The following is a 24,826-nucleotide window of genomic DNA, read 5'->3' as shown; positions in this document are numbered from 1 at the left end:
TGCACAACGGTAAGATGTTAGATTTTATTTTATGTGAAATGGGAAGCCACTGAAATGTTTTATGTTGGGAAGTGATATGATTTGATTTGTATTTTAAGAAGATCACTCTGGCTATTCTGTGGAGAATAGAATGTAGCAGCTAAGAGTTTCTTAAATTAGGGAGACCAGTTCAGAGTCTATTGCTGTATTCTGGGTAAGAAATTATTTTGACTTGAACCTGTGTGGGGACAGTAGAGATGGAGATAAACAGCAAGATTAAAATATATTCTGGAGAAAGAATAGAGGTCTTTTAAATGTGGCTGATCCAGGCAAAGTGGCCTGTGTAGGGGGAGATCTTGCTTACTCTACTTACTTGCTTAGTCTGAATGCTCATTATCTCACCATGGCTTTCTCAGTCATAAAACTCTATTGACCTTTAGATTGAAGTTTTTTAAAAGAACAAAAGTGACTATTGAAGGAGAGAGCACAGGCAAAAATCTGTGGAGAAGACTGTGCTCTTTCCTTAGCCAGGGGGAAATGCAGAAGGATTAAAAGGAGAGTGGTCAAATCCTCACAGTTCGTCTTGGTTTTCTGATGAGTTACTATTTTACAGTAATTTACTCCAGAAATAAAAACTTATTTTACAGGTGCTATCCAAAAGAAGAAAAAATGCTTAAAAAAAAATTATGAATCGTTGGCTGCATATAACAGAATACCTGACTAATATTAGGTGCTTGTTCTTCTGACATAGTAAGTCTGAGGAAAGAAAGCTACTAGTGTTGGTTCAGTAGTTCAGCATCAGGGCTGGCATCTATGATTTTCTTGCCTTTCCTTTATGCTACTAGAAATAGAATTTTTTTGATTGGTTTGAACCAACAATAATCCATCAATAATGTGATCATTAAGGTTGTGTGTCAACTTGGCTAGGCCATGATTCTCAGTGGTTTGGCTGGATGGTGAGGGACTTGGAAGGAAGATGATTGGAAAATTGGAAACAAGGAGGTATGGGGAAGAGGTTCGTGGACAGACTTCTCTGAAAGGGCCAAAGTGAAGATATTTTTGTCTCATGTGAATGCTCACCAAAGGTGACCTCAGCAGAGAAGGATTTTAAAAACCGAGTGGATAGAATGATGCATTCTGTGGAAACCAGTCAGCCTCTTTCCCTAGCCACTCCTGTCATTGCCCAAGGAGCTCATGAACAAAGTGGCCATGGTGCAGGGATGGAGGTTATGCATGAGCTCAGCAAAGTGGACTTCCATTCATCAAGGCTGACTTGGCTACAGCCACCACTGAGTGCCCAATCTGCCAGCATCAGAGACCAATACTGAGTCCCCGATGTGGCGCCTTTCCTAAGAGTGATCAGCCAGCAACCTGGTGGCAGGTTGATTACACTGGTCCACGTTCTTCAAGGAAAGAGAAGCACTTTGTTCTTACTGGAATAGACACTTACTCTGGATACAGATTTAGCTTCCCTGCATGCAATGCTTCTGCCAAAACTACCATCCATGGACTTACAGAAAGCCTTATCCATTGTCATGGTATCCCACACAGCATTGTCTCGGATCAAGGGACTCACTTCACAGCAAATGAAGTGTGGCAATAGGGCCATGCTCATAGAATTCATTGGTCTCGTCATGTTTCCCATCATCCTGAAGCAGCTGGCTAGACACAACGATGGAATGGCCTTCTAAAGATACAATTATGGCACCAGCTAGGTGGCAATATCTTGCAGGATTGGGGCAATGTTCTCCAGAAGACTGTATCCAAGCCTAAGCCAGTGCCCAGTATATGGTGTTGTTTTTTCCCATAGCCAGGATTCATGGATCCAGGAATTATGGGGTGGAAATGAGAATGGCACCACTCTCTATTACCCTAGTGACACTCTTGCAAAATTTTTGCTTCCTGTCTCTGTGACTCTATGCTCTGCAGGTCTAGACGTCTTAGTTCCAAAGGGAAGAATGCTTCAACCTGGAGAACATCACTGATTCCATTGCACTGGAAGAATGCCACATGGCCACTTTGGGCTCCTTATACCTCTGGATCAACAGGCAAAGAAGGGAGTTACAATATCAGCTGGTGTGATTGATCCTGATTACCAAGAGGAAATCAGATTGATATTACACAGAGAGATAAAGAAGAGTATGTCTGGAATGCAGGAGATGCCTTAGGATGTCTCTTAGTACTACCATACCCTGCAATTAAAGTCAATGGAAAACTATAGCAACTCAATTCTGGCATGACTACTAATGGCCCAGACCCTTCAGGAATGAAGGTTTGGGTCACCCCACCAGGCAAAGAGCCACAACCAACTGAGGTACTTACTGAGGGCAAAGGGAATACCAAATGGGTGGTAGAAGGTAGTTCTAAGTACCAGTTACAACCAGGTTGACCAGTTGCAGAAACAAGTACTGTAATTGTTATTAGTATTTCTTCCTTGTATGTGTGTGTCTTAGTCATCTAGTCCTGCTTTAACAAAAATACAAGTGGATGGCTTTAACAAAGAGAAATTTATTTTCTCACAGTCCGGTAGGCTAGAAGTCCAAAGGTGTCAGATCCAGGGGAAGGCTTTCTCTCTCTGTCAGCTCTGGAGATAGGTCCTTCTCATCAATCTTCCTCTGGACCAGGAGCTTCTTTGTGCAGGAACCCTGGGTTCAAAGGATGCGCTCTGCTACTGGTGCTTCTCTCTTGGTGGTAGGATGTCCCTCCCTCTCTGCTTGCTTCCCTTTCCTCTTATCTCTTGTAAGATAAAAGGTGGTGCAGGCCACACCCCAGTGAAACTCCCTTAACATTGGATCAGGGATGTGACATTAGTAAGGTGTTTCAATCCCACCCTAATCCTCTTTAACATAAAATTAAAATCACAAAATGGATGACAACCACGCAATACTGGGAATCATGGCTTAACCAAGTTGACACATGTTTTGGGGGACACAATTCAATCCATGACAGTGTGCATCAAATATTTTTGTTTTCTTTACTTATAAAATATTAGGTGTAAATACGGCTACCACGTTTTTGGTTGTACATGTTAGGCACAGGTATGACTTTATAAATGTCTTTATTCAGAGATTACATATGGTTTAAGGAGATATGTACAGCTGCCAAGTTGACAAGGAGTGGACTGTGATCCTTAAGGTTGTGTGTCAACTTGGCTGGGCCATAATTCTCAGTGGTTTGGCATTTGTATAATGTTGTAATCACCTCAATGATGAGGTCTGATATAATGTGATCATATATTCCAGGTTCCAATTATTAATGGATGTTTGCAACTGTTTCTTCTCATTATGAGTCTTGCCATATCAGCAAATGAAGGTCCTGAAAGCTTGACTCCATCCACATCACTAAGGTTGACTCTACTTTGAGGACACAGTTCTTCCCCAGTTGTCTTTTGAGTGCCTTCCAACCTGGGGACCTCATTTTCTGGCACTATATCAGGCAGTGTTCTGCTGCTATTCATAAGGTTTTCACTGGCTAATTCTTTCCAGAAGTAGACTTCCAGGTCCTTCTTCCCAGTTTGTCTTAGTCTGGAAGCTCAGCTGAAACCTGTCTGATGCGGGCAACTTGCGTTATGCAGATGACACAATCTTGTTTGCTGAGAGTGAAGACTTGAAGCACTTACTGATGAAGATCAAAGACCACAGCCTTCAGTATGAATTACACCTCAGCATAAAGAAAACAACAATTCTCACAACTGGACCAATAAGCAACATCATGATAAACTGAGAAAAGATTGAAGTTGTCAAGGATTTCATTTTACTTGGATCCACAATCAGCACCCATGGAAGCAGCAGTCAAGAAATCAAAAGACGCACTGCATTGGGCAAATCTGCTGCAAAGGACCTCTTTAAAGTGTTGAAAAGCAAAGACGTAGCCTTGAAGACTAGGGTGTGCCTGACCCAAGCCATGGTATTTTCAGTCACATCATATGCTTGTGAAAGTTGGACAATGAATAAGGAAGATGGAAGAAGAATTGACACCTTTGAATTGTGGTGTTGGTGAAGAATATTGAATATACGGTGGACTGCCAAAAGAACGAACAAATCTGTCTTGGAAGAAGTATATAAGCTGAATGCTCCTTAGAAGCAAGGATGGTGAGACTGCATCTTACATACTTTGGACATGTTGTCAGGAGGGATCAGTCCCTGGAGAAGGACATCATGCTTGGTAAAGTACAGGGTCAGCAGAAAAGAGGGAAACCCTCAACAAGATAGACTGACACAGTGGCTGCAACCATGGGCTCAAGCATAATGACTGTGAGCATGGCACAAGACTGGGCAGTGTTTCGTTCTGTGGTACATAGGGTTGGTATGAATCAGAACTGACTCAATAGCACCTAACAACAAACAAAACCACATGAGTCATTTCCTTCAGATAAACCTTTCTCAATATTACATATATATACACACATATATATATGCCTCACTGGTTTTGCTTCCATTCTGAACTCAGACTAAGGCAAATACCTTGTTTATAAACATTTTTTTAAAGCAAGGGAGAAAGAGAATTATTGGGCAGTTATTGGGTAGGCAAATAACTTCTCTACACTGGTCTAGATTTAAGAAGAATATTAGATGAAGGAATAGGGCAAGACCATGCTTGTTTAAATCCTACAAACAGATGACAAATTCTTTCAGAATTTAGTAGAAATGAATTACAGATCTTAATGACAGTTCAAAATAATTCTACCTTTTATTAACCCAGAAAATATTACATCCAGGTATTAATTAATTCATTCATTTAGTAAATATTTGAGGCTGTGTCCTCTGCATAGCACTGTGTTTCTAAACAATAATTCCTGGTGTAATATTTTCTAGTTTACAAAACTCTTCCACAGGCATTATTTCTTTGGAAATACAAATAACTCTATGCATGAGGCAGAGGGAATTTTTATATGGGGAAGAAATTGAGAATAGCAGACTGTAAAAATGGCCTGGCAGCAGCATCTGACCTCCTCTAACTACACAAGGAGGAAAAATAATCAAGGGCAATAGTCCAAGGCTGATTCCTATGAGGTGGAGGTCAGACATGCCTCTTCTCTCCACCATCTTTAACAATTCTGACACCAACTGTCCCTCCCATGGTACTCACTACTTCTCTGTTGGGTTTGAGAATTCATTGCAATGGCCACACAGAACTCACGGACAATACTCATGATTCTTGTGTGTTTATCCTGTATCCTGATACTTTGTTGAAATCTCCTGTTCTAGTAGTTTTCTTGCAGATTCTTTGGGATTTTCTGTGTACAAGATCATATCATCTGCAAATAGGGGTACTTTTACTTCTTCCTTACCATTTAAGATGCCCTTTATTTCTTTTTCTAGCCTAATTGCTCCAGCTGGGATCTCCAGCACAATGTTGGATAAGAGTTGTGATAAAGGGCATCCCAATATTCACGATTATAGGGTTTATTAGGGAAGTAAGAGGTTACAATTCAGGTTCAGGAATGCTCAGGATATAGTTTCCCCATCAGGACAGCCTCTTCTCAGTAGTGGCTGCAGACATGCCTCTCTCTGGCCCTCGGCCTCTGCCCTGCTCAGGCAAGTGTTACAAAGTTCTTTTACCTCTGCTGATAAGTGCCCAGAGGCACCCTATTCCACCAGTAAGCTTCAGCTCAAAGGTGTTCAGTTCTAGCTCCATGGGTCACAAAACCTAGCTCCACCAAGTGCCCAGAGGCACCCTATTCAGCCAGTAAGCCTCCAGCCCAAAGGCACTCAGCTTTCTTGCTCTCTGGGCCAGGAAGCACACCACACCACCCCTCGCTGGTCTCTCCTGCCACTGTTTCTCTGCCACCACTTCTCGCTATCTTCAGTGCTACAACTTTTTCTTTCAGTCTCCTGCTTCCAGCACAGGGATCCCAAGTCTAGAGGACATTCTCTGCTTTTTGCTCGTTTTCCTTGGTGGTGGTGAGATCCTCTCCTCCTATGCCTGGGATGGCTCATTTTAAGCCTAAAGGGATGGCAAAACTGACCAATACTTTGATGGGCCACAGTCACCTTATTTGCACAGTCCTTTTACCCAATATAGGGTCGCTTTATGAGTCAGAATCAACTCGACAGCACTGGGTGTGTGGTGTGTGCCCAATCACTTGGGTGGGAATTACAAGGCCGTGGCAAGAAAGGCCCCACAAAAGTGATCCATCACACTGCACAGACCCTGTTGATCCCTGCCCATATCCCTTTGGCGTTGTCCACTTCAGTGTTCTCAGATTTCCAGTTGCCAGTATCTGCATCTCTTTGCCTGAGAGTTTTCTCTCAAGTTGTGGAAAGCAGCTCTTTCCCTGTGTGGTCAGGGCAATTTGGAAGTGTCTGAGAAATAAGAACCTCCCTCGCCACCGGTTGCCAACCAATAACTGATGAGTTTTGGTATATTCATAACCCAGTTCTCTTGTTTCTCAGAAGGGATAACTTCGAGGCATGTGTTTCACACCAACTCCCAGAGTTCTCCCCTGGGATTGCGCTCCAGTCATTGTCAGTGGTAGTTGGCTTGGTAATGCACTTTATTCACTACTTTCCCTTCTTTGTCTCATTTCCCCACCTCCTACCCTTGTTTTCCGCATCCTTTAGATAAACCACCTGCACTCAAATCCTTTTCTCAGGATTCTAGTGGGTATTTCCACGAAAAGATTTTCTCTAATACCCACCCCTCAGCTAAAGTGCTTGGTTTAATGGGTGGACACATAATTTAAGTCAAGTCAATTGTAATCCTTTCCAGGGAATTTTGTTTAACCTGAGATAGGGAGAAAGCAAGTTATCTTCCCTCTTTTCTGATTTATTTGCCCATCCTTGTATTTCTAGTAGAACGGTGCCTGGCACAGCACAAAGTAGGATTTTACTAAATATTTGTAGAATATCTAATGCAATTCCTACAATTTCTTTGTAGTCAATCTGCGTTGATCATCAGCCTTAATTTACAAATGTACAAAATACTCTCATTATGACATATCAGCATATCACAGTGCCATAGCATAATAGAGGAGTTAAGTGCATGGACTCAGGAGACAGGCTTGCCAGTTGTTTGCACTGGTTATTTGTTGTCGCTCAACTCCATTCTCATTCTTGTACTCTCTCCTCTATTGCAAGGTATTGGTATCCTAAACACATTTCCTGGACTCACTTTCAAGTTGGTTTCTAGTTTGGTTCTGTTAATGGGAGATTAAAAGGTAAGAGGATGGAAGACATTTTTTTTCTTCTGACTCCAGGAGCCTCAGCAGCACTTGTGTTCCTATGCTCTGGCTCTAGGAATGGTGGGGTGGAGAGTGGGAAGTTGGGTGGGGTGTGTGTGAAGGTTTCTGGCTTCCTATTAAGTAGCCGGCAGAGAGAGTTCTAATCATATACCAGCTTTCTTTGAAAAGGTTCAGAAGCACATCATTTGTGGGTTTTAGATAACACTACTTTCTCTTTTGTTCCCCAGTACTAGGATGGCAGCTGTTCTTACAGCTACCCCTGGATAATAGTACCTTCCCTTTTTTCTGTCCCAGCTGACCCTTCCAGCACGTCTTTAATAATCCCCTCTATTACATTCCCTCTGAAATACTCTAAGTGGTTTTTGTTTTATTGACTAACACTGACTGGCCTTGGACAAGTTATTTACTCTTGCTTTGCCTCAATTATGTCTTCTATAAAACAAAGATAATAATAGCATAGTTACCTCACTGGAATTACTATGAGGATTAAATGAATTAATATTTTCAGGGCATTTAGAAAAGTGCCTAGCACAAAGCAAACACTATGTTTGTTAAATAAATAGCATTATGTATCACACACTACTGTTAAGCACGTATGGCCTTAGCCCTAAAGTTTATAAAATCTTATGTCCTTCTCCACACATCTATCACTTTGTGCAACCTGCCCGATGAGCCTCCCCTGTCATTACTCCCTATCGCGACCATCTCCCTGTGTCCTCTTAAGCCTCTATCTTCTCCTTTGCTCACCTCTTGTCATAAATCAGCATGTGTTTTTCACAATATCTTTTTCCTCTCACTTCCTTTAGACATAAATTTAGACATTTTAGAGGCCCATAGGTTTAAAGGTTTTTAAGACATTGCATTTTAGGATGTTGCAGCGGTAAGAGGGGTATGGGAGTAGCAAGCAGCACTAGCAATGGGAAGCAGTAGGTTCTATTAGACCCTGAAGATGAATCCAGGATGTTCAGAATGAGATGGCAGGGACCTCACATAAAAGAAAGACTTGAGGAATACAGGTCCTTTTGGTTAAATCCTGCCCACATTATCTTACATTTCTGTGGAGTTATTTTACTGACTTCTGTTTTAGGATTTTGAGAACAGGCATGTTTCTGGTCTCATAATCGGTGGGAAGAGTAGATTCTACAGTTACATTTACTCCAAGATCCATGCCAAAAAAAAAAAAAAAATCCAAAAACCAGAAACTGTGGGACTGGGAGAAGCCGAGAAGTCACCAAACAATTGACAGAATTTTGCTACATACAAAAGTGTTGGATCGTCGTTTGCAGGGCCCGTTACAGAAACTCCCAGAATGAGTGCTGACAGTTTCGACAAAGTAATACCACTTCTTCAATTTTTGCTGTCCTTTAAAATTTCTGCTTATCCTCCTAGGCACAGAGTAAATGCTTTGTTTCTTTACTAATTAATCCAACCTTCAATTATGCAGCAGTGCATTTTTCTTTAACCTAGTTAGAAGTCGAGGCTTTAATGTTAGATGGATATTTTAAAAAGTAGGTCTGTAAAACCCACATTGTGAATATGTTTTTCAATACAATCAAACTATTAAGCATAGTAACAAAAATAGAGGACAAATTTGTAAATACCTTTATATTTATATGAGTATCTCCACTAGAATTTGCATTTTTAACTTAGGACTAAACTTAAAACTATCATTGGCCGGATATGAGATCAAAATTATGATAATGTATCACAAATTTATTTTAACTGTAAACACCTACAAAAAAAGTAGACTGAAAACTTGTTTTGGTAGACTGAAAACTTGTTTTCAAGAGAATTTACAAAATAATTATTTTCTAATTGTGTGACTGCAACAAATATTCAGCTGAATATGGGTCAAATTAATAGTTACAATTCAATAGCCGCTGACACTATTAACTTTGTTGTTGCTAGTTGCCTTGTCAATTCTGACTCATGGTGATCTCTCGTGTGCAGAGTATAACTGCTCCATAGGGTTTTCAAGGCTGCGAGCTTTTGGAAACAGATCACCAGGCCTGTTGTGATGGTTGAGGTTGCGTGTCAACTTGGCTGGGCCATGGTTCTCAGTGGTTTGATAGGTGTATGATGGTGTGATCACTTCCATGATGAGATTTGATATCATGTGATCACCTGGGATTTGCTGTGAGCAGCCAATCAGTTAAAAGGGAGTTTCCTTGGGCATGTGGCCTGCATCAAATATAAGGGGATATGCTGGCAAGGCTTGTGGGTTTTTGCTCATTCTGGATCCTGTAGCTGGTTCCTAATCATCTGACCTCTGGTTCTTGGGATTTGACCTAGCAGCTGTCTTGCCTGTTGATCTTTGGAATTCATCCACCTTCACAGCCTGTGAACAACAGCCCTGCTCTCTGACCTGCCAATCTTGGGTTCACTAGCCTCAGTGGCTACATGCATCAGAAGCCTCTATCCTGACCCACAGACTTGCAACGTTCCCACCTCTACAACCGTGTGAGCCATTTCCTTGATATAAACCTCTCTCTGTATATATATTTATAAGCTTTACTGGTTTTGCTTCTCTAAAGAGCCTGACCTAAGATACCTGTCTTCTGAGGTGCCTCTGGGTGCACAGGCCTATCTACAGAAAATAGCGCCTATGGCAATTAATTTTAAATTGCTGATATCTCACAGCTGGTGATGGATCTTGTTATGGCCAATAGAAACTGCTAATTGATGCTCCTCCTTGGGTGGCATCCAGGGCACGCCCTATGTGCCATGCCTTAGTTATACCTCTGTTGGGGTGGGTTTGAACTACCAACATTTTGGCTAGTAGTTGGGTGCTGTCGTGAAATGAGTTCCTTTATGTGGTCTTTGCCTTGTTTCTTTGGAAAGATAGGTTGAGAGATTTTCCCCCTAATCCCTGAGCAGAGTCAGTTTTGTCCTAGTTTCTACCTCAGCAGGTTTGTTACTTTTGTCCAGGTTGATTGTCATTTCCAAAGTCAAGTTGTAAGCTATAAACAACTTGACTTTTTGTCTGGCCCTTGACTGCATCCTGTCCTGGGATTGGTATCCACCTTGCAGGGATTGGTCAATAGCAAATGAAGTGACTATGGACTATGCAAATGAGGTAACTATAGCCTACTATGCAAACGAAGTGTCTGTAGCCTACCCAGAGAGGATTTGGTCAGTTTGTGACCCCTCTGAGGGGGTCATGCCTTGAAACTGACAAGCAGCTGTGTGTATACACAGCCAGCCCCACAGAGTTTTCTCAGGCAGGAAGAAAAGCAGCAGGAAAAAGCAGAAGGAAGAAGCAGAGAGAGGAAGCAAGAAACCTCCTAAACAGCTGTAACACTGAAGACAGAGGCCTGGAAGGGGCCCAGTGGCAGAACCAGCAGTGACAGGCAGCAGGGCTGAGGGGAGCTTGTGCTGAGAGGGCCGAGAGGAGGCCTGCAGGATCAAGAGGAGCTAGGAGAGCTGTCCTGCACTGAAGAGGAAGACTTTGCGTACCCGCTTCCTGATCTAGATACTGAGATGCACCCTGTTCCTTAATAAACCACTTAACTATACGTATAGTTTCTGAGATCTGTGAGACATTGCAGCAAACTACCGAACCCAAATGGGGGAGGGAAGAGTACTGAGGGGAGGGAGTGTGGCTGGTGTCAGAAATGGAGTGGTACAGCAGCTTGAAGAATGTGGAAATCTGGGATATGTTTGACCTCCACCTCATAGGAATTGGCTTTGTGCCGATTTTTATGTTTGAAGTTATTCGCATAGCTACTTAACAGTTTGTGCCACCGAGACTCCAGTTCCTAAGACAGATTATTTGTATCTGCTTCTTCTCAGACAATCCTGTAGTTTTATAATGTATTCTGCAGCTGTCATTGATAAGGTCTAAATGGTCCTTGACTATTTTGAATGTACGGAACCATGGTGGTGCAGTGGTTAAGCATTCAGCTGCCAACTGAAAGGTCAGTGGTTCGAACCCACCAGCCACTCCGCAGGAGATAGACGTGGCACTCTGCTCCCGTAGATTTACAACCCTGGGAACCCTGTGTGGCAGTTCTGCCTTATCCCATGGGTAGTTATGAGTTGGAACTGGCTGTACGGCAACGGGGATGGGTATTTTGAATACACGAAGGCAGTGGTGGTTCAGTGGTAGAGCTCTTGCCTTCTATGCAAAAGACCCAGGTTTGATTCCGGCCAATGCATCTCATGTGCAGCCACCGCCTGTCTCACAATTGTACATGAGGTCACCGCGAGTTGGGGGCAATTCAACAGCAGTCAACCATGACTTATTTTTCCATTTGCAGACCACTACATTCAAAATATTGTTTTTAGCTGCCTTGCTTCGGCCCCAACTCATGGCAACCCATGCACAAGGGAAGGAAAAGCTGCCCATTCCTGCGTCATTCTCCTGATTGGTTGGGGATCAGATTTTGTGATCCATATAGGGTTTTCGTTACCTAGGTTTTGGAAGTTGCCAGGTCTTTCTTCCTAGTCTTGTCTTAGTGACCCCACTGGTATTTGAAATACCAGTGGCATAGCTTCCAGCATCACAACAACAGACAAGCCACCACAGTACGACAAACTGACAGATGTGTGGTGGACTGGTGTTTTGGTATAGACTAACAATGGACTTACACATACTAACGACTGTGAAGATGGCACAGGACTGGGCACTATTTCCTTCTGCTATATATAAGGTCCTCATGGCAACTAACAACAACAGTGTAAGGCCTGGTATCCTATGTTATTAAATTCCTTAAAAGTAATTTGATAGGTTGTACAGTCTGGACATACAAATTGTGTCCAATTTTAATTTTTGCAATATTTTACCTTGCCAGTTGTGATGGTTAAGACTGTGTGTCAACTTGGCTGGGCCATGATTCTCAGTGTTTATGTATAATCATTCCCATGATGAGATCTGCTGGGAGTAGCCAATCAGCTGAAAGGGAGTTTTCTTGGGGGTGTGGCCTATATCCGAATATAAGCAGACTTTCGGGCTTTTGACTCGCTCTGGATCCTGTGGCTGCCTCCTGTTCATCTGACCTCCGGCTCTTAGGATTTCAGCTATCAGCCTGTCTGCCAACCTCGGGATTCCTCTATCTTCATCACCTGTGAGGGGAGCCCTGCTGATCTTGGGTTCACCAGCCCCTGTAACTAGTGAATCAGAAGCCTTGCAGTCTTGCCTGCCAATCTTGGGATTTGTTGATATTCACGGTCTGTGAGCAAGAGCCCTGCTTTCCAACCTGCCGATCTTGGGTTCGCCAGACCATTTGGCTCTGTAAATCGGGAGACGCCTCTATCCTGATTTGTGCACTGAGGACATTCCAGCCTCTACAGTCGCGTGAGTGGTTTCTTTGATATAAATCTCTCTATATATTTCTATGCGTTACTGGTTTTTCTTCTCCAGAGAACCCAGCCTAAGACATCAGTCTAAGTCATTGAACAAGGTATTAAAGCACAAAGATTTGTTACTACCATATTTAAAATGCTTGTCAATGTATAAAATTCATGAAAAAGTACACAAATCTTAAGTGTGCAGGGATGAATTTTAACACATATAGGTATCTACATATATGTATATTTATAGAGATGCCTGAGTAACTAGCACCCAGATCAAGGTGTAGCATATTTGGCTTATTACATTTTAATGTGAATTATTACTTTAACTACTTCCTGAACAATGACTCACACAACAGTCTAAATCCACTTATCCTTTTTACCTTTTATGCTGTTGTCATATATTTTAGTTCACATTCTAAAAAAAAAACCCCAGAAAACATTACAATGACTGCCTTTTCAAATAGGCAATACTCTTTACATTTTTTTTTTTTTTTACATTGTTAACCTTGCCTGTTTTTTTTTTTTTTTTTCCCGCCTGAGGTTCCATACTTCCATCTAGAATCATTTTCCTTAAGCAGGACTGCTGACAATTAGTTCTCTCAACTTTTGTTTGTCCGAATACATCTTTATTTTGCCTTTTCCTCTGGATATAAAAATCAATGTTAGCAAGTTTTTTTCCCCTAAAGCACCATGAAACCTTGGGAGATTTCACTCTATTAGAAGCTTTTGGCACAGCTCCTTAGCCTCCCACACCATCCTAGAGTTCTGGAAATGTCTGTGTGGAAAACAGGTCATTATGTGTATTTCGGGGTTCTCTAGTTTCTAATTTATCATGCTAACCATACACTACTGCCAAAAGTTTGCTGGAGTCTCTTTTCCTTAGTAAAATTCCTCCAACCTGGCCCAAGTCAGGTTGACTCTCAGAACCTCCATGCCTGAAGTCTACGAATGTTCTAAAAAAGTCATCAGCAGACCTAGGAAGAGTTCTTCTGTTTGGAATTTTAGTTCAGCCAGTTATTTTCTGGTTGCTTCTACAGATCTTCAATGTCCTAAAAGCATGTCTTTCGCAGTATTTCTTTTTTTTTTTCCCCCAGTTGTGACAGTGGAGGCTTTTCGCAAGTACATAACCTTATTGTGGACATTCAGGTTACCCTAGATAAACTAGGGAGTCCCTGGGTGGTGCAAAAGGTTAACCACAGCTCATGTGCTAACCAAAAAGTTGGACATTTGAGTCCACCCAGAGGCACTTTGAAAGGCCTGGCGATGTACTGGAAACCCTGGTGGCACAGTGGTTTAGAGCTATGGGTGCAAACCAAAAGGTTGGCAATTTGAATCCACCAGGTGCTCCTTGGAAACCCTATGGGGCAGTTCTACTCTGTCCTATAGGGTCGCTAGTCAGAATCGACTTGATGGCAGTGGGTTTGGGGTGGTTTTGGTTTGGTGATCTACTTCAGAAAAATCAGCCATTGAAAACCCTACAGGGCACAGTTCTGCTCTTACACACATGAGGTCGCCATGAGTTGGAGTTAACTCATGGCAACTGGTTTTACTGGTTAGTTAAACTAGATTCACAAAAACAGTGTTTTGGAAAAAAACTGTTTACTTACCTTTTTTCATTCTAAATGTTAGTGACTGAATGAGGAGTTTTTTTTTTTTTTTTTAACCTGCTTTTCCAGTTCTTCAAAAATACATTGTGAAGTATGTCATCAATTGAATTTCTGGAGTAGGTGGGTATGTAGTTAGGTCTCAGAATCAGTGATCTACTCACAAGTGGATATTGCCTGTTTGATAATATACTTTGTCATTCCTTCTTCCTGCCTTTAAAACAACTTGAAAATACTGAACTCCAACTTTCCTCTTTGAGAAACTAACATGTATGCAGAGTAGTGGTTTTTAGTTTTTTACATTAACTTTGCAAATTGAGAGAATACTTATTTTATATGCAACTGTTGTTGTTGGTAGGTACTGTCGAGTCGGTTCTGACTCGTAGCTACCCCATGCTCAACAGAAAAAAACCCTGCCTAGTCCTGCGTCATCCTCTAATCATTGCTATGTTTGAGCCTGTCGTTGTAGCCACTGTGTCAATCCATCTGGTTGAAGTTCTTCCTCTTTTTTGCTAACCCTCTACTTTACCAAGCATTATGTCCTTCTCCAGGGACTGGTCCCTCCTGATAACATGTCCAAAGTATTTTGAGATGTAGTCTTGCCATTCTTGCTTCTAAGGAGCATTCTGGTTGTACTTCTTTCAAGACAGATTTGTTTGTTCTTCTGGCAGTCCATGATATATTCAATATTCTTTGCCAACACCGTAATTCAAAGGCCATCAGTTCTTCTTTGGTCTTTCTCATTCATTGTTCAGCTTTTGCATGCATATGAGGTGATTGAAAATATCATGGCTTGGGTCAAGTGCACCTTAGTCCTCAAAGCGACATCTTTGCTTTTGAACACTTTAAAGAGGTATTTTGCAGCAGATTTGCCCAGTGCTGTATGTCGTTTGATTTCTTGACTGCCACTTCCAAGGATGTTGATTGTGGATCCAAGTAAAATGAAATTCTTGACAACTTCAATGTTTTCTCCATTTATCATAGTGTTGCTTATTGGTCCAGTTGTGAGGATTGTTTTCTTTATGTTGAGGTGTAATCCATACTGATGAAACACTTCATCAGTAAGTGCTTCAAATTCTCTTCACTTTTAGCAAGAAGCGTTGTGTCATCTTCATTTTGTAGGTTGTTAATGAGTTTTCCTCTGATCCTGATGCCGCGTTCTTCTTCATATGGTCCAGTTTCTAGGGCTAACCTTCTACAAAGTATACTTAATTATGGCTCTGTATATGAGGTAATTAATCAATAAATAATAATTACTGAGACCTTATTATTTACCCAGACTGCTACTAGGTGCTTTGGTGGGGGAGAAAATTACAAAGAATTATATGTGATAATTCTCTTTCCATCAAGATCTTTCAGTCTAGTCTGATGACCAGAGATTATGAAAAATCCAAATTTTTAGGATAATATCCTGAATAAATAATAGTAATTTTAGTAATTAGCTTAATTCAGATCATTTTTATGCAATCCTGCCAGCTTGGCACTGCTGTAGATAGACTCCAGCTTATCTACAGAATAGCTATTTATATGTATAGGATAGTGGACTACTCTGGAAATATCTTCAATCCTAATTCATAATTTTATTGCTAAATGCTTATGTTGTTACATTTCATGAGATGCTGAACTCAGCAAGGTTTGGCAAACAAAATGATATAATGATATCATGTAAGGAATAAAAAAAAGCCTAATAAGATTATTTTAATAGCAGAATAACATGTCTGAGCAATTATTGTGTAATCTAAAGTTTGGTCCATATATTTCATTACATTCAGGCAGCTATCAACTCTTACTTCCATCAAATGCTGTTTTGAAGTAACTGAATTCAAAGGTAATTGGTACTCTTGGAGCCAAAGGATTTCCTAGGACCCGTTATTCATCTTTTAAAATTTTAATTATAATCTTCTGGCTGCATAACAATTGTAAAAGTCAAAATACAGTTTTTCTGTATTATGATCAGAGATTAACAGAATTACAGAATCATATAATTTAAGAGATTATCCCCCAAATATTATTTTAGTTTGTCAATCAAAGACCCAGAAATGTTAAGTAAACTGTTCAAAATCACAAATCTTTGTTTGCTTTTTATTTAAACATTTTTTTTTGTGTGTGAAAAACATAAACACTTTTCTCTTTATCATCTTTTAGAAAGACATCATTTAATAAAAATAATTTTGGGGAATTAGTTTTAGAATATATGAATTGATGTGTTCCTGAAAAAACTTGGTTTTAAAGTTGCCTTTTACAAATATAATTTTAATTTTCCCATTTAGAAACACAGTGAATAGACTTTTAGTATTCAATAAAATTATTTTCAGACATTTTTGTTTTCTGGTAAAGTTATAATAGTATGCAGAGTAATTCAGAGTGTGGTGAACCAGGTCTCATTTTTATGTGCATTTTCAGAATTACATTTGGGACTAGACATTTTTGTGCAACTAGATTCTGTATTTAGTTTTTACAAAACAGGCGTTGTCTTGTAACCGACTACTGTACAGACCTTACTTAAACCTTTTTCATTTCTCACTTGACTGATACTTCTCAAGGGCAGTTCTAGGTCAGGAAGCACTGGCACAAAAATGAAGTCTTGGCAGCGGTGGTAAAAAGGAGATTGTTTAAACAGAAAAATTTGTTTTCCTTTTCTCTGCCATGATGGAGTAAAGAAAGGAATTTGGAATTGTTCTCCTTAGCACTGCCACTAAGGAGCTCTTGTGAACCAACCATTAAGTACTTGGCTGCTAGCTGAAAGGTTTGAGCCCACCCAGCAGTTCTGATGGAGAAAGACCTGGTGATCTGCTCCCATAAAGATTATGGCCTAGAAAACCCTACGGGGCTGTTCTACTCTGTCATACGGGGTCACTATGAGTCAAAATTGACTTAACGGCACCTAATAAGAACAACAGTACTACCACTACAGAGATAGGTCATTTTAAATGACTAACTTTAGGATATCCTGACACCACTATGTGGGAGCAGATGATTATAGTTCAGAGTAATCTTCAGAATTAGTTTGCTCATAACCAATAGACTTGACAATGTATGGCTCCTAGGACTCAGACTCATGGTATGACTTGCTTCTTTCTACATTAAAGTGGGTGAATAGAATTCCTCTAGAATTCAAGTATTAGATCTAGGCCCTTGGCATTCGCAGATTTAACACTTGTGGTTTCTACTATGTGCAAGTACCCAAATGGCAGATTAAAAGAAAGGCAAATCTTGCTTTTCAACAGGTGACTTAGCCTAGCATCTACTCTCAAGTTGCCTTTATAGCCCTTTGTCTCTCCTTTCTTTCTGGGCATCAATATTTGTGAAGGCATTAAAAACTTTTCTGAAAAATAGCTCACCAAATCAAACCAATTGCTAGTGCAGGTGACAAGAAAACAGAAAGGAAAAAGATCCAAGAATCATGACTCTTGGACAGAAAACAGAAGTGTTAAACTAGAATGTAGAATTCAGGCAGTAGCTCTAACTTGGGGTGTGAACAAATCCTTTATTTGCATTATAGTGACATAAATAAAAACTTTATGCAACCGTTTTATCAAATTATCCAAACAATGCAAAATTCCCCAAGTTCACTAAAACTTGTAAAAATTAGTGAACATTAATAAGGTGGTTAGCTTGTAGTAAGAGATTATGCACGGAAACAAGTGACTCTCCATAGAAATGATCGGGAGAAAGTCAAGTACCTATATTCACTTTGTGTGTTCACGAAATTAGTTATTTGTGAAGAATTCCTTATCAAAGGCAAGAGAACATACACACACACACATATATTCTGGGCGGTACAGTTATCATGCTCAGCTGTTAACTGAAAAGTTGGTGGTTGGAATCCACCCAGAGGCTCTACAGAAGAAAGGTTTGGAGACCTACTTCCAAAAAATCAGCCACTGAAAACCCTATGGAGCGCAGTTCTACTCTGACACCCATGGGGTCACTGAGTCAGAATCAATTCAACAGGAACTGGTGTGTGTACATACATAAATAACCCAGACCCAGTGCCGTCGAGTATACATGCTTTTGTTGTTTGCTGTAGAATTGAGTCCCACTCATAGTGACCCTATAGAACAGAGTAGAACATAGAACTGCCCCATAGGATTTCCTCGGCTATCATATTCACAGGAGCAGATCACCAGGTCCTTTCTCTCTCAGAACCACTGGTGGGTTCGAACCACTGACCTCTTGGTTAGCAGCCCAGCACTTAACCATTGTGCCACCTGCAAAAGCCAGAAACCTGCTGGAGAAGAAAAATTCAAAATATTTTTCAATAAAACAAGCGACAGAAAAGTGTTAAGACTGCACCCTGTAAAAGGTGGAAAACTTGAGAAACGAGGAAAAACAAGGCAGTCCTATCGAATACTGGCTCTTACAGGTTTCAGTGTGTACATATATATATATATATATATATATATATATACACACACGCATGTATATATAAAATTCTCACACCTATTACCATTCCCTCTCTGTCTACAACTTTGGAGCCATAGAAAAGAATGAACACAACGAATAGATTTCTTACTAGCGTTGGCCTGGTTTATGCTAACCATAGGTACTGTCATCTAACATGAAAGTCAAATTACTTCACTCTCCACATTTTTCAGGGTTCTTTTGCCTACTTTTTTTTTTTTTGCCTACAGGATAAAGACTAAATTCCTTTGTAAGCTGACTGCCAGTCTGGCATCATCCTTACACCTTCAGCTCCTGTAATCCTGAACTTCTAGTTGACCCCCATATGATCCAGGCTTTCTCAAAGCCCCTTTTGCCTTTACCTTTCTGTTTTTCCCTTTGCTTGATACTCCCAACTCAACACAAATGCTATCTTCATAGAAGGCCTTCCCCACTGCCCCAGATAGTCTTAGATGGTTCTCTTATGTTCCCATTATAGTACAATTTTAACAGTTATTATGTTATACTGTAATTTCCTATTTTTGTCTCTCTCTAGAAAAAAAAAAAAAAAGTAAGTTTCCTGAGGGTGCAGACCATGAATTTTCATCTTTATATTTCTACTGGTAAGTTAATACTTGGCATATTTAATAAAGAGTTCTTGAATAAAATGCTCAATTTTTTACATAAGCACCACTTTTTTTTTTTGCCATAGCTAAAAAAAAAAAAAATACACATATTCTAAAAGGGGTATGCAACTTAATAAACTTAAAAAGTATAATGCATTAGTGATCTGGTAATTGCTATTTGAGTAACATCACATGAATTTTTTTTCAGTTTGGACTTTTGTATATTTTATAGCATACCTTTATACTGCAACTGTGGCTTTGCAGGTATAGAAGCTTCATGAGATTAAGAATGTTATAAACCAAGGATTATGATTCACACAATTCTGGGATCCTTAAGTCCAAGAAAATACATTTTTTAATACTAGCTTTTATTAGTAAATTTAGATAAGTAGCTGTTGGTTCTGAAATACTACTATATCAGTACAATTGTCACATATGAGGAGCCCTGCTGGTGCAATGGTTAATCGCTCGGCTCGTAACAGAAAGGTTGGCAGTTTGAACTCACCAGCATCTCTGCGGGAGAGAAGACCTGGTGATCTGCTCCTGTAAAAATTCCCCCCAAGCCCCAAACCCATTGCTTTCCAGTGATTCTGACTCAGAGCCACCCTATAGGACAGAGTAAAACTGCCCAGTAGGTTTCCAAAGCTGTAAATCTTTAGTCAGCAGATGGCCACATCTTTCTCCCCGGGTTTGAACCACCAGCCAACCTTTCGGTTAGCAGCCTGCCACTTAGCCACTACGCCACCATGGATCCTGCTGCAAAGATTACAGCCTAGGAAACCCTATGGGTAGTTCTACTCTGTCCTGTAGGGTCACTATGAGTAGGGATAGACTCCCGGTACATAACAACCACCACACACACAACAAATAGGAGGGCACAGTCTAAAAAATGCCAGAGAGTTTACGGAGAAAATAAAACAATATTTAAAATCTGTTGGAACCAACTGTCAGTGCAATCAAAAGCAAAAGCAAACCCCTTGCCCTCGAGTTGTAACCAACTCAGCGACCTTTTAGGACAGAGTAGTACTGCCCGGTAGGGTGGATTGGAGAACTGCCAGCTTTTTGGTTAGCAGACAGCTCTTAACCATTGCCACCAGAGCTCGTATGGGTCACCAGTGCAACATATGGGTCAACACACACACACACACACAAACATGCGCGCGCGCCCCTCAAAATTAAATGCAACACGGAATTAACATATTAAAATGTCACGTAAAGCTCTATCTAAAGTTTTGGTGCGCTCTCACTGGACGCTAAAACCAGATCCTAGCCTGGACCTGGAGCAGTCGGAAACTTTGCTGAGTGCACCGTTTGGCGAATGTAAGCAATTAGTGGGGGCAGGAGCGAAGGTGTCCGAGGGAGGAGCCATTGTTTTTATTGGATTCTCAAAGAGATCTCTGATATTGAAAAAAGAAATTTTAAACTATCAAATTAAGGGGGACGAGACAGTGAACATCAAGGTGACGACCAAGCCACAGGTGGGGCAGCCGCCTTGGGGTGGCGGTCTGCGCGGACGAGGCCTCGGGAGCGGTGCCCAGGGGCGGTCCCCGCCGGGCGTCGCGGGCAGCAAGAATCCGGGACCCGGGCGGAGGCAGAGAAAGAGAGGCCGCCCGCCCCCGCCCCTCGGGCGCCCGTGTTTACCTCAGTATTGGACGTTCGAGAGAAAAGGGGAAGAGACCGAGGGTCCTTCTAAGGAAAACTCCACCGGCGGGAGCAGCCTTACTTCAAGATCGTTTTGTAACACCCCAAGAGAGGCGGGAACAGCGGCCCTCCCGCGCCCCTTTTCAGCTTCCCCACCACCCCTCGTTTTCCTCGAGCTGTACCCCAGCCTCAGCAACAACGGGCGGAGCTGGGCGATCCGTCCACAGGGTAAACTCCTCAGTCTCCATTTATTATTCTCTGCGAGGTGCGGGGCCACACGGCAGAACGACTACAGCTCCCAGGAGACAACGCTGCGGGGCCGACTGGGCGGGTGAGGGACAGGACCTGACTAGAGACCGGCGGAGGGGCAGGACAGCAGGCTGCTTCCGTTACCTTAGCGCCGGTACACCGAGCCGCAGCCGCACACCCCTTTGAGAACAACCCCCAGCCTCCCTGCTTCATATTTTTAAATCTGGCGGGGTTTTCCCTCTAGGGCCAACCACTCCCCCACTCTCCCGCCTTAGCCAGTCAGCGTCAGGCCCGCCATTTTTCAAACCCTTTTCCCGCCGCCAATCAGAATCGAGCAGTACATTCCTCTTCTGACCGGTTCTAACGGGTCTGGGAGTTAACGACCTGGGCGACCCACCGAACCTGCTAGGCTGGGGTTGGGGGGACGGGCCTGGAGAGATACCGACCAATCGGAAGCTGCAGTGCCGAAGAGGCGGGGACTTTCCGGGTTTGAATAATCACCAGAACCAATCAGAGAGTTGGGGGTGTGGCCTGTGGCCCGGCTGGTCAAGTTGCAGTGCGCCGAGAACTCTGCAAAACAAGAGGCTGAGGATTGCGTTAGCGATAAACCAGTTTACGCCGGAGCCCTTGGAAAGGAGCGTCTCGGTCGGGTTCAGCCAGTTCGCGGAGCTCTGAGGAAAAGCTCCTTGGCTCGTACCAGGCAAGAATCGCCGCTCTCTCCTCAGATTCGTCGGCCCGCTGTTACCCCGTCCCTGTGGCTGTCGGGGTTCGACCTGACGAGCGGAATCTGGGGTGCGGGCGGGCGAGGGCCAGGGCTGTGAAGGGCGGGCCACCGGGGCAAGCGGAAGGGCGACCGGGCCCCGCTCGAGGAGTTTTTGAGGGTCGGTCGCGAGGCGACAAGCCTGAGCGAGGCTCCCGGCGTGGAAGCCGGGGGACGTTTCTGTCAGGAAAGGGGTGTGCGGGGCGCCGGCGGCGTTCCCTTCCTCGGCTCCGGGCCCGGTGCAGGGCGGCGGCGCGGCGTCTCCGGCCTCGGGAGCAGCTCGCTGAGCACGCGGGAGCGGGGCCGCCCGGGCGGGGAGGTGGGCGCGGCGGCGGGGGCGGCCGGGGCGGGCCGGGGGCGCTGGCCGCGGCCGGGGGGCGGGGGCGCCTTTGGGCGGGAAGCGGGGCCCGCCACGCCCGCCTGCGGCCGACCGCCGCCTTTCTCCCTGCAGCCCGGCGCCGACCCTCGCGATGGGCAAAGGAGACCCCAACAAGCCGCGGGGCAAAATGTCCTCGTATGCCTTCTTCGTGCAGACCTGCCGAGAAGAGCACAAGAAGAAACACCCAGACTCTTCGGTCAATTTCGCCGAGTTCTCCAAGAAGTGCTCGGAGAGATGGAAGGTGAGGCAGCAGTGCCCGCGGAGCGGGGGGCTTCAGCTGGGGGCTTTCGGCTGGGCCCGCAGGCAGGCAGGTAACAAGCAACTTTGCTGCCGTCATGACGCCGCTCAAGTGACTTAGGATCTTAAGTGAGACTACGTTGGGTTTTGATTTGTTTACTCTTAAGATTGCTAAAACAAAATGCTGTTTTAACGGAGGAAAGTAATAGCATTTGGTCTTTTTTGATGTACACCGGGTACAATTCTGCTTTATTACTTTTAACGTGTATTTCTACTGCCGATATTACGCCCCTAGACCATGTCTGCAAAGGAAAAGTCGAAGTTTGAAGATATGGCAAAAAGTGACAAAGCTCGCTATGACAGGGAGATGAAAAATTACGTTCCTCCCAAAGGTGATAAGAAAGGAAAGAAAAAAGATCCCAATGCCCCTAAAAGGCCACCGTAAGTTTATTTTAAAATCAACCAAACTGCCACCTGGCTCTTTTTTCCTTTAGTTAATTAACTTTGTTGCTGCTTTTCAGATCTGCCTTCTTCCTGTTTTGCTCTGAACATCGCCCAAAGATCAAAAGTGAACACCCAGGCCTGTCCATTGGGGATACTGCAAAAAAATTGGGTGAAATGTGGTCTGAACAATCAGCCAAAGATAAACAACCGTATGAACAGAAAGCAGCCAAGCTAAAGGAGAAATATGAAAAGGTACCTTGTTGTCTTACTTTCCTAAAGCTGAGATTACAATTTAGGTAGAAATTTCCTGAATAAGAATGGGTATATACTGTAGTAGAGAGTTGGGAAACTTCAGTCATCTTGTTATCGATGTTTGCCAGCTGTGTTTTTAAAAAGCTTAATGAGAATTATACATTTAAGCAACACAAGCTAATTGAAACTAGTTTGTTCTGGTTGGAACCTTTGTGAGAATTTGCATTTCTAACAAGTTTCCAGGCTATTTTAATGCTCTTATTAGGGACCAATTCTGAGGACCTAGTAAAGCAATGGTTCTCAGAATTTACTATACATAAGAATCACCTGGTGGTCTTGTTAAAAATGTCGATTCTGATTCAGTATATCTGGGGTAGAAATGCAAATTCTCCACAGGGGCTTGAACTGGAACAAACCAGTTCAAAGCCCTGATTGAAACCTTATTTGTTTTGACTGAAACCAGTGTTGTAACAGTGGTAAAACTCTTACATATACAAATACAATCTGATGTGTTAGGTTTCTTAGATGAAAAAATAGAGGGCCAAATATTCTATGTAGTTTTATCTGTTCACAATGTCAAGTTAGAGGGGGAGTGTGTATGAGGAAAATGGATATTGGTATTGAAATTAGTAGGCATTGATCTAATGCAACTTTGTTATTTTACATTGTTAGCTTTCTAAATCCTAGAGGGAACAGATGCTCACAAAACTTGAGTTAGGCTTTGAATACCTTTTTAGATGGTCACCAGAGTTATTGGTCAATAATCTTAGGTTGTTTACAACTAAGTGGTTTGTATAGTTGAGTAATGACACCGGATGCTGTGTTTTTTTTTTTGTTTTTTTTTTTTTTGGACAATATTTCAGGATATTGCCGCATACCGTGCCAAGGGCAAAAGTGAAGCAGGAAAGAAGGGTCCTGGCAGGCCAACAGGCTCAAAGAAGAAGAACGAACCAGAAGATGAGGAGGAAGAGGAGGAGGAGGAAGAAGATGAGGATGATGAGGAAGAGGATGAAGATGAAGAATAAGTGGCTATTCTGTAATGTGTGTGGAATATGCGTGTGTGCTCAGGCGATTGTTTAGCTAAGAATGTGAATTCAAGTGCAGCTCAATATTAGCTTCAGTATAAAAACTGTACAGATTTTTGTATAGCTGATAAGATTCTTCGTAGAGAAAATACTTTTTTTAAAAATGCAGGTTGTAGCTTTTTGAGGGGCTACTACATACAGTTAGATTTTAAAGCTTTTGATGTTGAATGTTTCTAAATATTTAATGGTTTCTTTAATTTCTTGACTTGTGTATGGTAGCACAGCAGATTCCTAGGAATATAGTATCAGTAGTAAATTTTAGGGTTTTCAGGATGTTGCATTTTGTTTTTTAAAAAAAATTTTGTAATAAAATTATGTATATTATTTCTATTGTCTTTGTCTTAATATGTTAAATTAACTTTGACTTTAAAAAACTCTTACGGTCTGGAACCATATGTTAACCTTTTTGTATTTTTGTCCAATAGTTCTTAGACACAGTTGATTTTGTGTAACATGTTTTAACAGTTAATAGAAAGTAAAACATGCTCATAATTCGTATTTACAAAGTGTTCTTAAAAATCATCTTGAATTTAATGAGCTTTAAATATTAATTTATGCAGTGTTATAGAATAAGTTTTTTTAATTAACGTTTCTGTTCTCTTAATAGCTAACTCCTCAGGGTTTTTTTTAACTTGCACTTTATCTCAGAAAATTTCTCTAATTCGAGGTCCATACCTAAGAGTACACATACTTTAAAAAAAAACAGTGT

The 24,826-nt window shown here is 42.0% G+C and overlaps 1 protein-coding gene across 2 annotated transcripts; it reads left to right on the top strand.

The window, feature by feature from the left end:
- Positions 1-21,520: 21,520 nt before the first annotated feature.
- HMGB2 (high mobility group box 2) lies at positions 21,521-24,441 on the top strand. 2 transcript variants are annotated; one of them, XM_049864705.1, is made up of 5 exons: positions 21,521-21,660; positions 22,172-22,340; positions 22,632-22,777; positions 22,858-23,032; positions 23,896-24,441. In XM_049864705.1, the coding sequence occupies exons 2-5, from the start codon at positions 22,191-22,193 to the stop codon at positions 24,055-24,057; spliced, it is 633 nt and encodes a 210-aa protein (XP_049720662.1). In that variant the 5' UTR covers positions 21,521-21,660; positions 22,172-22,190; the 3' UTR covers positions 24,058-24,441. The 2 variants fall into 2 exon arrangements, with proteins under 2 accessions (XP_049720662.1, XP_049720664.1); XM_049864707.1 differs by lacking the exon at positions 21,521-21,660 and adding an exon at positions 21,667-21,752.
- The last annotated feature ends 385 nt before the right edge of the window (positions 24,442-24,826 follow it).

This window comes from Elephas maximus, chromosome 21 (genome assembly GCF_024166365.1).
Source record: "Elephas maximus indicus isolate mEleMax1 chromosome 21, mEleMax1 primary haplotype, whole genome shotgun sequence".
NCBI lineage: Eukaryota > Metazoa > Chordata > Mammalia > Proboscidea > Elephantidae > Elephas > Elephas maximus.
Note: the sequence above shows the minus strand (reverse complement) of the source record. Positions and strands in the feature narration are given on the sequence as shown.